Source organism: Numenius arquata, chromosome 1 (genome assembly GCF_964106895.1).
Source record: "Numenius arquata chromosome 1, bNumArq3.hap1.1, whole genome shotgun sequence".
NCBI classification, from domain to species: domain Eukaryota; kingdom Metazoa; phylum Chordata; class Aves; order Charadriiformes; family Scolopacidae; genus Numenius; species Numenius arquata.
This window is the reverse complement of record NC_133576.1, coordinates 82,519,532-82,532,533: the sequence shown is the minus strand read 5'-3', so window position 1 is coordinate 82,532,533 and position 13,002 is coordinate 82,519,532. Positions and strand designations below refer to the sequence as shown.

The window sequence follows — 13,002 nt, the reverse complement described above, 5'->3', positions numbered from 1 at the left end:
TGCGCCCTCGTGCTTGGGCCAGATCCAGCTTCCACCACTGCCCGGGGAGGTCTCTCCCCGCTCCCCTCCCGCTCCCGGCAGTGCCACAGCCCCGGGGAGGGCTCTCCATGTACGGCCCCAGCCACGAGGGATCCATCCCATCCCAATCCAGCCCGTGGGTGCTGGGAGAGCAGGACTGTGCCCCAGGGGTGGCAGGCTCCTCCAGGCTGTCTCCTGGGCATGGGGCGGTGTGGGACCGCATCAACCCACAGGGATTATTTCACACCTTATAGGGCATTATACCTCTGGGCTTTACACTGAGCTGGGGGTGAGGAAGCAGCCCGGCTCCCCGCTCCCCTCGCCCAGGACAGACTGCAGGCAGAGCTTTGAGGTGCCACCAGCTAAGTTGGATCCCATCCCAGGGTGATGCCGGCAGCACAGGGTACCTCTGTGCACGCTGGGCTGCAGCGCTGCCAGCCCTCGCACTGAGGATGCAGGGCATTTGCTGTCATTTATGTTAATTAGGCAATGTATATTCCTCACACTGCAGAGCAGGGGATTCAGGGGTTTGTGATAAATTGCCGCCTTTTACGAGCTTCAGCCTTAAGAAGTATAGGCTCAGGTGCATCTGTATGCAAAGATGGAGAGCACTGGTGGGATTTAAGCATGGGCCACTGTTATGTTGTTTATCTTTTTTAAAAAGTGGCTAAGTGAAATTTTAATGTGAAAATTGATGAATAATTGGAGAATGAGATAGCTCGTATTAGTCCTTACAGTTTCTCTATACTATTTTATTATTTGAAAAAGATTTCAGAAATGTGTTTTGTATCACAGTTGAAGGCTTTTCTCCTAGAAAGATCCATCTGGGGGCAAATTTCGAACCTTTACAATAGAGCAGAAGGGGCTGCATTAGCTAATTGCTTGTGCTATACCGGTTCCTCCACTGGCGCAATCAGTCCTGAGGGAGTTGTGCCAGGTGGGGAGAGAAGAAGACAGATTTTACTACGCGGGGCTGCAAAAGCTCCTAAGCAGGGCAGAAACTCATACAAAACATTTTCTTGCCAACTCCCCCCAACCTCTTCCACTCCCCAGCAGGCATTCAGTGGCTCTTAATCTGTTTTCCTCCACTCATTAAGGACCTGTGTCCAAAACGTTGGGGGAGAGGGACTCGGATGGCGCTTTGACATTTCCTGCAGGGAGAAGTTTCTCCACGAGCCGGGAGCAGAAGGACGGATGCTGTGTCCCTCCGTAGCCTTTCCACCTGGAGGGAGCTCCTGGAGGAGGTGGCTGCTGTCCTGGGGGACACTAGGCCTGCAGAGGGCACAGGATGGCACCCCTCTGGGTTCCTCCTCTGTCCTTGTCACCTCAAGGAGATGCGTGCAGGGTCTCGGTGAGACAGGGCGAGCGCCTTTGCTTTTTGGAAGAGCCGTGCCGCGCCAGCGCGCTCCCAATGGCAGGCGGTACTTTTTTGTGGGCATGGAGAGGGGAGGCACCCAGCACTGCAGACACCTGCCCACGGCCGTGCCAAAACCTGCCCTGCACCAAGCAACCCACCGAGGCAACTACCCAACTCCCAAGTCCGTCTTTAAAAAGCATTAACAAGTGCTCGCGAGCCTTGTTTCAATTTCCAAAGCAGAATCTAACCAGAGATTTAATGTTCTGACCAGATGGCTCTTTTTAAGGCTTACTGAGGGAATTCAGAAGCCTGTACAGCCAAAATATTGTTTCAGTTAATTTAAGTAGCAGCGGTCTTGCTGCCTCTTCACTCCTCTCTGTGCTAGCTGACGTTTTCAGGGAGCTGGAGAAGCTCTCTGCAAAAGCTCCGTCAGCTGAAATAGAGAACAGCAGTAAAAAATGGCTGTTCAATCCTATTCAGCAAATGCATCTGAAATTAGAAAAAATATAGACTACAAAAATAACAGTGATTGCATTCTTGTTCGCAGAACAAGCTTCACTGTTTCTACTTTTCTCGCCTGCGTTGTATTTTATAGCTACCTTCCCCTTTGGTATCAAATGCCTTTTGTATGTCCTGTAGTCATTTACTTCCAGATGAAATTTTCTAGTCTATATTTAACAAATTGCTTCCATGACTCAAGCTAATTCTCAAGTTAATTCTAAATGACTTAATTAAGGACATCTGAGGATACTGAAGTCTTAATATTAGTTACTTTTCATTTTTCCATATAATAACCATGATGCTCACTCAGGGAAAAAAATGCATGGTGGGGTAGGATGTTTGTCCAGGAAGCTGCTTTTGTGTTACAAAATAAAGATTTGCTTGGCAGCAGCAAGTGTGCTCTCTAGGATTCTTCTGTTTCCAATACATTATAAGATGGAGGATGGAAACCAGTGGAGAATATTTGTGATTTTTAGGACTTTCTTCTGTTTCTTTAATTTTATTCTTTCCTACTCTAGAGGGGCACACAGGAAGGCAACAACCACAATGAGAAGGAAACGAAAGCAAATGTAAAAACAGCAATAAAACCCCTCATGTCTGCCTTTCATTCAGGCACCTTAAACAGGTTGTTTGCTCAGTGAGAGGCAGAGGCTTTGGTGGCTTGAAGGAGTTTCTGGAGCTGGACCAAGCAGGAACCCCTGGCCCATCCCAGCCTAAATGGTTGTCCCCAGTGGTTCAGACAGCTTGGAGGGCTGTAAGAGGGAAAAACAGCTTGTCTGGCTCACACAGCAGGGCAAGACCCTTATCCATGGGCTGGAAACAATAATGTCAGGTGGAAGAGAAGTAAAGGACCTTGTAGGTCCCTGTTCTTCATCTTTCCTGCCCCACTGCAGACTTAAAGGATCACAAAGTCTTTCCTACCTGTTGAGCTTTAGAAAGGGCTTTTTCTGTCAGAGTTCTTGTACTGCTGCTAGGGAGTTATTTGAGGTAAAAATTAATCTCTAGTTCATGTGGTTGTTGCTCTTTCTTTCTCGACCTTTTGTGTCCTTCCATCTGCTCCTAGAGGTAGAAGCCTGTCTCATACAAACAGGCCTGCTTCTGGCATTACAAACTGATTTATCCTCTGAACTAACTAACTACTTCTACTCTGGTGGAGGTTTATACTGGTGGAAAGAAACAAAAGGTAATGATATTTAATGTTTTCTTCATATCATCAAAATGGCTCCAGAACCTTGCTGGTGTTGGTACTTTGCAGAATTCCCTTCCTGTCCATCCCTTCCCTCACAGATCAGACACCCACTGAGCATCTCCTCTTGCCAAAAGATATTTTTGACAAACCTTTTCAGGGGTCATTTATTTTGCCCAAAGATTTTGTGTACAAGTGTTTTTCCTCCCATAATGTTGCTACAAAAGGGGCGGATGTCAAAGGGCTCAAAGGAGGGGATACAGAAATCTGTAACCTGAAAAGGAATGTTCGTATAGTTTTTTGTGTATGAAGTCTTCAGTTTGTCATATGTGACCACACAAGTTATTTGGGCATTTCCTACTTACTGCAAAGATGCTAAAAGAAGGACAAGACTTGCATGTCAGCCTGATCTGGAGGCGGGACAGGCCTGAGCAGAGAGCAAGACATTATCTTGTGATAGCCTGAAAAACATGCTCAGTTGACCTAGATATCGTCAAACACCTCCTAGCTGCTCACTAACCTTTGGAAGTTCATCACTAAAAGGTGGAATCATGACCCAGCTCTTTATGATGACTCTTTGGCTACAACTTGCAGAAGAAAAAAGTTAATTAAACCTCCATTCAGCACCATCACAGCTGTTAGTTTATTTCCTACTCTTCACTTCCCCAAAAATATGGTTTCAACCTTCTGTTTCAAGGGAAAGTCATTCCTTTGTGGTCAGGATAATCACTCCTCCCCCAGGCACAGACCCAACGCCATTTGCTGCAATCAGGACTCTCTTCTCTTTTGTTCATTACCTGTAAGCAAATCCAAGCGTTCTTTTTAAGCCCCAAAGCAAAGATTTCCAAATTTCCTCTGCAGGGGGTCGCTTAAACAATGTGTGTTTTCATTTAATCCCAGGGGAATTATCTTCCTGAATGCCATGCTTTTTAGGGGGAGTCTTTGCCATCCACCTGCTTCCTTCCCTCCTCAGAAGAGCAAATCTGTCTTTCTTCCAGAGCACTCTTATTTCCATATAACAGTTAATATTGTACAGGAGTAGAGATAATGTTCTCAGACTCAAGCAGATTTTACTGGGTTTATTCCATGTATCTTTGTGGCCTCCAAAAAGTCATAAGGCCTTTGGGATTTAGAAGTGGGCAAGCCACTGAATTACCATGGAAAGAATCGTTCCCAGGTAACTGTGGATCGAAGATTTCTCGTGTCTTGCATGGACTTGAGGATGCTCGTCTATACGTATTCTCCAGTTCCCCTTGTGGGAGGTACCCAAGGTTTGCACTGGCCAGCTGGCATTGCCCATTCTGCTCGTTTCCATTTAGCCTGGCATCTGCCCACAAGTGCTGATACTGGTCACAGTAATTACTTATTTGGACAAGGGCTGTATTCACACACAGCTTCTGGCCTGGGTTACCAGAGTGGTGGGGGAGCTCTGTTTGATTCACCACATCTCCTAATGATGAAGGCGGTGGAGGAGAGAAGGGTGGCTGGCTCATGGGTCCCCGTATGCCCGTTTCCCCTAGGTCCTAGATGCATGTTCCCTCAGAAGACAGCCAAGTAGGGTGAGGAGATAACCTGACTGCCACACTCATTGCAGGGGTTTGGTCTGCAAAGGAACGTATTGCTAGCTGAAGTGTTGAGAAAAGTTATTGAAGAAAACCAGATCTTCATCAGCAGGGCAGTATTTCTAGCCCTGTGACAGCAGAGTGCCATCAAAGGACCTCCCCTCACTCGTGAGTTTGCTTGTCTTCTGAGCAACAGTCACCTAGCTAGCAGTAGAGATTTTTTTGACAATTCCATAAGTATTAGATATATCTTAGACCTATACTTAATTCAAAATTCAGCAGTAGGTGCATGAAGTATTGCCACTTCATGGACATGACCTCGGCTTGCTTTTCCTTTTCGTCCACTGGCCCGGGTACCCAGAGTCTCCCCCTGCCAAAGCCTTACCTACTCACCAGGATCCCCCAGCACATCCAAGCCTGACATCTAAATTGCCTGACCAGATTTCCAAAGTAAACTGCATTTGAAAAAGCTGGCTGTCTCTACACAGTGGCCCAGGACAGCCCATACGTTGACACACACAACAAATGAATATAGCACTATTGGCTATACAGGCTTAATGTAATCTTTACAAATATCTTTTAAGAAAGTCCTGACCACTGTCATGTGGGGGTTAAAGTTGTTGGCTACATGTGTGATGAAATCTGGTAGGATAGGGCATCAAATCAAAGGTTTATTAGCAAAGGCTTGCCAATGATTGAGGTAATTAATAACAACAGCAGTGGTTCCCAAAACGGAGCGCAGAGTTCTCACAACCAGTTTGGAGTCCTATCTGTCATCAAACAGGAAACTAGAAGACTTGTTGGAACTTATAGGACTTATGTGGCACTTCGAAATTTATATACCTGCTACGCCTTAGGAAAGCCAATCCTCACATTCAATGCAGGTAATTAATAGATACCAGTGGTCTAAGAACTGAGGGTCTACACTAACCCCCTTAGTAAGTTCATTGCAGTCATCAGGATGGGCATGGATAGAGGTAAGGTAACCACAGACGGAGCAAATGCTGAGGAAAAAGCCACAAGCATTCCCAGGTGCAGGAATACATCTAATTTTTGCATGTTGTCAACCAAAAGGGACTAGCTCATCTGATCGCTGTCCCACATGTCCCAGAACAATTATTATTTTACTTTAATTAACTCATGCACTTTAATCCACAGCTCAGAGAGAATTGTGTCACATCAATACGAGGTGCCTTAAATGTTCTGTATCATGATAGTTTTAGCCAGCTTGTTTCACTTGTTAACCCAGTGGTATACATGGAAACAAAAAATGGTGGAAGTAAAACCCCACGTAACATTGTATGTTATATGAAAAGGTTTCAGGACAGATGAAGTATAAAACTCTACTTTCGCTGATCTTCTGGGAAAACATGAAGGGTACCTCACTTGTGATCCTGTCCATCCCATGTTGTAGTCAAAGTCAATCCAATTCTACCAACCCATGATAAATACTAGCAAGAGAATTGGCTGTAGCACTTCTTCCCCTTTCCTAGTTCCACCAGAACATATTGATCCCCAGATGACACAGGAATCATGGGCTCTGAATCCTGTCCATTTAACCTCTAGAAAGTTCAAATGCTTCTTGCCATAAAAAAAAGATAGACTCTGTTTATGAGATGGTCGTATAGATTTACCAAGCTCTTAACTACTCCCAAAAGTTTCACAGAGCAAATGGTCCTGGATGCTGCCACACACAGACACACACAAAAAGACGAGGTCTTCATGTTCCAGAAACCATTGCATTAATGTGTTCATCTTTTGGCCATGGCAAATAACAGACCAATGATGAGACTCTTTGTGTGACTTGATAGATGTCATTACTTATAGGTAAAGGAAATCCTTAAGGATGACATATAGGTATGACAAGTGCCATGTCCAAGATCCATGGCAACACATAGCCAGAGCTGTCTTCTAAGTTGTCAAAGAAGAGCCCTCAATTATATGTTGAACTTGGATAGATCTGAGTCATATTTGGTAGAGGCTGTATTTATCCAAAAGGAAGAGCATAATGTATGGGCCTAAGCTCTGCCAAACTGATGTGTTACAGTTTGGTTCTGCATCTCTTCTGTCTCTCCACAGCCACCTGGAAACTTACGGCATTAGTTATTCCTACTGCACAACTTGATTTGCCCCCCTTTTTCATGAGCCTGTATCGTCAGCTCCCGACCTGTGAAAATGACTGTTCTCTGTCGACTCTGTCTTATCACTTCTCTTGTCTGTGGGCTGGATCTTTGTGTCACTTGGGGCTGACCGTGCTCAATTCTCTTTTTTTCCTAGCCTATCATTTTTTGCTGTTCCTGTCTGGGGGAAAAAAAAAAAAAAAGAACCAACCTAGTAGCTTTCAATAATTTTAATTCCCTTCCAGCTGTTTTCTGTATTTGCCAAAAGCCTTCTCTTTTCCATTCTCAAAGCACTTTAGGACATATTGAAATTCAAAGTAGAGCTGTTAAGACCTTACTCAGCATGGTCTGCATCTTGCATAAATAGCTGTTACTTTTTTTAAAATGTTACTACTGTTTTAACAGAGCATTAAATGTCATTGTGAATTTATTGCATTCAAATACCACATGGTTCCTGGGGGATGCAGCAAATTGCACAGTACTGGTCCTGCATCGTTCTGCCTGGAGAAGGTGGTCTGAGACACAAGAAACGGAGATGGGGAAATGATGAATTGCTGAGCTCTGTGGGCAGCTGCAGTAACCAGGAGGAGAGAAGACGAGCTAGATGGGTCTGCCACCTTCTTCTTGCTCTGCTCTCACAGAACTATCCAGAAGGAAAGCCTTTCCTTGCTTTAGGTCAACTGGGAAGGACTCTTAGCTAGTCTGCATGAAGATCCAAATGGGAAATGTTGCCTGTTCACCTTTCTTCCTTGCTTTCTCCCTGATAGTCTGCTCTGACAGAGGCATACAGCAATCAGGCTGAGGGAAGCCAAAGGTCGTGCAGATACAAACCCCTCTGCTGTGTTGTGCTGCCTTCAGGGCAGTACAGCGTAGGCCAGCCAAAGAGCCCTTACAGCTCCCATGCCCCACAAGCTGGGGAATGCCAAAGTCATAGAATCATAGAATGGCTTAGGTTGGAAGGGACCTTAAAGATCATCTAGTTCCAACCCCCTGCAGTGGGCAGGGACACCTCCCACTAGGTCAGGTTGCTCAAAGCCCCATCCAACCCTATTTCTCACAGGGTTTTGCCCTTGGGACCTGCAGTGAGTTGCTGCATGAAGGATGGCACTGGATAAGGACAGCAGAGTGTGTGCTGCATCGCTTAAAATGGGGGCAATGTCTATGGCCCACAGAGCCACCCACTCCTCAGAAGGGCTGCCTTCCCAGCCTGCTATTTGGTGGATACCACAGTTGTCCTCCCACTTCACATCCTACCCGAGTTACTTGCACCTGAAGGCTGCACCCACCAGCTGTGGCTCTGCCTCCCAGCTGCTCCTTCTCCCAGCTCCTCCATCAGCCTTTGAATGCTTCCCTGGGCAAGTCTGACACGTTTGACTCACCTGATGGCTGGGTCCTTTTGCGGGTTTCCAAAAACACTCCCACTGAATTATTTATATGGTTACATGGGGAATGAGAACCACAGCCACCAAACGCAATGGATGCAAACCCCAGCCTGGCACAACACACCCGCCATCACTCCCATTCACCCTGCAAGTTTCCTTAAGAACAGACCTTTAGTCCAATTGCTGAACTACTGGAAGTCTAAGTACAGGCTGGAAGTGTGAGATTATTGGGAAAATTAGCCAAAAATAAAATTTAGATCTATGACTAAATTAATCCCAGATTAAGGCTATTAAAGCAAATGGTGTTTATAGAAACTCTTGTTTTCTTTATATTAATGCGAGAGAAAATCAAAAGAATGCAAATTTCATGTAGCAGAATTGGAAAAGAGAGCATGGGCACAAAGCTATAATTACTGGTATTTCCTATCTGTTGAAACCTGTGGGTGGAAAGGGAGGCAGTGAATAGAGTATATTCAATGGCATTAAAATCAGTTTCTTTTTCTGGACTTTAGCTCAACGCTGCAAATTAGCAGGGGGAAAATAAGCCTCAGAGTGAACAGGCAGAGAAGCCAACTGCTTCGTGTTACTCTGTGCTGTTAGGAAAAAAAAAAAAGCATTTTTTTCCTTCAAGAATTCAAATTCCTAGCAACCCAAACTACAGCTGCACGCTGACAAGAAGAGAACGTACAGCAGATCTCAAGTGGCTCAGTGTTTGTGTGTCCACACACACATACTATTATCCTGATTTCCTTTCTAAACCTGTTATTTTAGTGAAGAGAGTACAGGCATGCTGTTTAATTAACTCCTGCTTTCTAAAAGAGACGTCCTGACCCAGATTGATCGTGCTTCAACTTGGGCACCTGCAGAGGTATCTGACTTCAGAGCATCCTGTGTACAGTCAGTGGAAGGGATCAGACAGACCCTCCTGATCATTATTTGGTCCATCATGATTTTGGCACCCATCTCTTTCTGCCAACTATTGCAGGTGCTTAGGATAACTGTGCTCTTAAGTCAGCCATGTCACAAAACTAGGAAGGATGATTCCCGACCTTAGCATATCTCTACTTACCACTGTCACCCCACATACAAATTTCTCTTTTAAGAAATAGCTATTACTTGACTGAATGCTCACAGAAAAGCAGGCTCGATTAAAACATGTTTTTTTCACGGTGAAAAAAAACATGTCTTGCGTTAACTTGCATAGGCCTGAATTATCCTGAAGAAGTCCTGTGTCATCAAATGTTGACTTAGTTCCCAATTTATTTTCACAACAGTTAATAAATTGAATAGTTTGAGGCTGGATTTTCTGCAAAGGTTTAAAAGTAACGTGAAAATAGCTGACATTTTGCTAAGATAAGTGCTGTATTATTATTAATAATAGTAATAATAATAATCATGTTGGGGTAATGTAGTGTTGATTGATTGCTCTGTAAACACAAAATTAGATTTGAAGCATCTACAGTTGAGTATCATCAGTCCCATTATTCTCCAAACCCACCTAAAATACTGCAAGCTGTAGTACGAAATCTCACTTAGAATAAAATAATATTTTGAACTATGAGGTTTTTAATGGCTTTAATACAGCCTGTTCTTACATGCAACAATATTGATTTGCATTAGATTACTGTTTAAGGTGGATTTTTGTCTTAGCTGTTTTAGAATGTGATTTAGTATTTAATTAATAGTGCTTCAGTCAAGCTAGATACACCACTGGAGCAACACATTTCCTAAACATCATTGTAAACGGGTTATATTTTCACTTTACCTATTAGAGTCTTCTATTTAACGATTATCAAGCCTTAAATGAAAACCAGAAAACAGCAAACATCTTGTTCTCCTCTGCCTTTCTCTCCATACTCTGCGTGCACAGCCACACATGCTGTCATCGTTCTTACCCTGCTCTGGGTTAGCCTCCCTCCCTGTCACATCTCGGGCCAGCCTGGCATCCCGGATCCATGGCAGCGGGACATTAGAAGGGTGCACAGCGCTTCACAGAGACACCCTACGCAATGCTGGGGCCAGGCCTTCCATTCTGAATTCTTCAGGGGAGGGATTGCATCTTTGTGTTTGGGGTTTTTTTCAAGAATGGGTCAAAGTACTGTCAGAATTACAAGTAAGGTTTTTTAATATTTTTTTTTGGCTACTGAACTTTGGCCTGACCTGATGCACAGTGTTTTGTCTTCAAAATCCTACGTGAGCAACACGTGTGGATTAAAGCATCTGAAGGAACAAGGCAGGTTTGGCCCTATTTAAAACATGTGTCTTCTGTTTAAGATTTAACTGTCATTTGTAGCTAGTGATTTTAAACTTGTCACCACGGTACCAACACAAAATGGCTAGGAACACAAAGTGACTTCTGAAACCTGCCCTGGCTCTCAGATGGCCACTGCTGAGGCACACTGGCTAGTTCTGCATCTGCCCGGGCCAATTCCCTATATGCTCGGGTGGGCTCTACCTTGGTTCCAGAGCAGATTCGGGCAATATTATCGCGCCAGCCGCTTGCTTTTCCAGCCTTCATCTCAGCCCCTGGCTCTAAGCTCAGGCCCAGCCTATCTCGAGCATCTGACCGAGAGGTGCAGCAGCGCAACCTCAACGCACCCGCCCCAAATCAGGAAAGCTCCCCTTCCACCCCCCCCGAGCCCCTATTGCTGTTCCCTGATGAAAGTAACGCTTCTGCCTTTGCCCTCCCTCCACAGACAGTTTCACCCCAGTCCTGTGGCACAGCCCCAGCGCTGGAGCGTGGTGCTGGATGCGGGGGGCAAAGCTGTCCCCCACGTGCAGTGTCTGCCAGCCCCCCCGGCCGGCACACGAGGCCTGGCTGCTCTTGGCCCTCGATGTCTGCCAGCTAGAGAGGCTGAAAGAGGCAGGCTGCACACTGGGCTTCCCTTTTCGCTCTCTTTTTGCCTCCTCTTTGGAGCACTCGGCACCCGCTGCATTTCTTTAAATGCATTTGCCCCGTCTCGGTTAGTTTGTCTCCTCATGCGGCATTCCTGTGGGAGCTGATGTTTCTTGCCAAACGGATGTGTTTTTAAAGGAAAAGACAAGCCAACTACAATTTCCAGAGGTCCTCTCAGGAAGTTTATATTCTCTCTCTTCCAGGGAGCGTTTACTTTCCACGGGAGCATGATCGACATGCCATTACTGAAGCAGGCACAGAACATTGTTACGCTTGCCACAGCCATCAAGAAAAAATGAGCTGGTAAATGAAGCTCTCGCCATGGGGCCCCAGTAGCTGTTTTAAAAGATGACTATAATACTTGGGGAAAAAAAAAAAAAAAAAAAAAATTAAAGACGTCAAGCTTAAGCAGAAATTCATTTCCATTTTGCAGAGCTGTCATGGTTTGCTTGCCAGAATTGCTAATTACTAAAACTGTTCCTGACTCAAACCACCGCTCGCTCCTGCACAGCCCACGTACTACTCACAGCCTCCAATGAAGTCACATCACCGACTGTGTGACATCATGATAATTACTACGAATGCAGGATTATGACTTCACTGAAGGAGAAAAGCAAAACGTAAGCTGTGAGCTCTGTTAAAGGAGCAGATGAAAACTGGGTCAATCGCTTCTATTTCTATCTACGCTTCTTCCCGCTCCGGAGCGGAACTCCCGTCAGAAAGGGCAAAGCCTGGAATAATTAGGCACCGGTTGAAATAATTGCAATGAAAATCATTACCCTGTGCGAGCTTCGCATTCCTCCCCCCACCAATTTCTGTAAATGTGCGACAGCCATTAAAAATATTGCTCCGACATCGCGGGACTCTTGACTTTCTTCTCTGTGTTTTTTAAGCGGTCGCTATTGAGAGTGTTTCCTCCTGGAAGCGTCCAGCCCGGGAAGGGTTGGACGGCAATAAACTTGTAGTTTTCGGAGACACAATGCAGCAGAACTTGTGCATATGGTCTCGAGTCAGATTTACATCACATTAGGGATACGGCTACAGGTCATGTGGGCCGTGTGGTTAACGGGCTTAGTAAAGCTGTTTTGAAGAGGTTAACCCAGCTTGTAGTAAGGGTAAATAAACATAACAACCAGGCATTGTCCTCTATTCAGCATGTACTCTTATATGGAGGGCTAAAGGGTATTGAAGCTGCAGAGGATCAACTTGTGGTTGCCAGAGGACTCCAATGAAGTTTGAAACACCAACAATCAGAGATTTTGTTTCTGTTCCTCATTAAATCATGAGCTTTTGTGCTCAGACTATGAACGACTGTTCTTTAAGAAATTAACAGAATGGGAAGTTTTAAACTATGCACCAACCTTTTCATGACCTACACAGCAGCAATGCTGCTGCACTTAGACAAACACCGCGGGGAAGGCTGTTCTGTTTATTTAAATTCGTAAATAGAAAACAGTTGTTTTTTAGTTTCATTTTTTTTTCACCGCCTCCATGGCCGTTTCACGGGGAAAAAAAAAAAAAAAAAAGAAAAAAAAGAAAACCAAACCAAAAACCACCGCGACCAAACCGCGTGGAAGCAAGGGGGGAAAGGGAGAGGGGGGCGAGGGGATCGGGACGGGGGGCGGCGGAGGAGCGGGATGGGGGGGCTGCACCCCCCTTTTCCCAGTCCCCTCCGCTACCCCCTCCGCCGCCCACCCGGGGCCGCCCGGTCCGGGGCGCCACCGCGGCCGCGGGGGTGGTGGGGAGGACGGGCAGCAGATCCCCCCCCCCCCCCATTTCCGCGGAATTTGGGGATGAAAAAGCGCGGGTCGACACCTCCCTACACCCCCCTCCACCCGGGCGCTGCGCCGGGTGATCCCTTACAGCGCGGGGACCTCCGGGCTAATCTGATTAATTAAAGACTACCTGTTTATATTGCGCCTCGCAGCTCCCCCCCCCCCCTTCTCCCCCTCTTTATCTCTCTCCCCCCCTCCACACCCC

At 45.8% G+C, this 13,002-nt stretch overlaps 1 protein-coding gene across 2 annotated transcripts in view; it reads left to right on the top strand.

The window, feature by feature from the left end:
• Positions 1-12,529, top strand: part of CLYBL (citramalyl-CoA lyase) — a 177,222-nt gene extending 164,693 nt beyond the window's left edge. Inside the window, exons 8-9 of one of the 2 annotated variants that reach the window (XM_074150831.1) lie at positions 11,226-11,325; positions 11,456-11,874. In XM_074150831.1, the coding sequence (XP_074006932.1) occupies positions 11,226-11,321 (96 nt within the window). In that variant the 3' untranslated portion in view covers positions 11,322-11,325; positions 11,456-11,874. Of the gene's footprint in view, positions 1-11,225 lie in introns of both variants that reach the window. The other variant, XM_074150823.1, reaches the window with a different exon arrangement.
• The last annotated feature ends 473 nt before the right edge of the window (positions 12,530-13,002 follow it).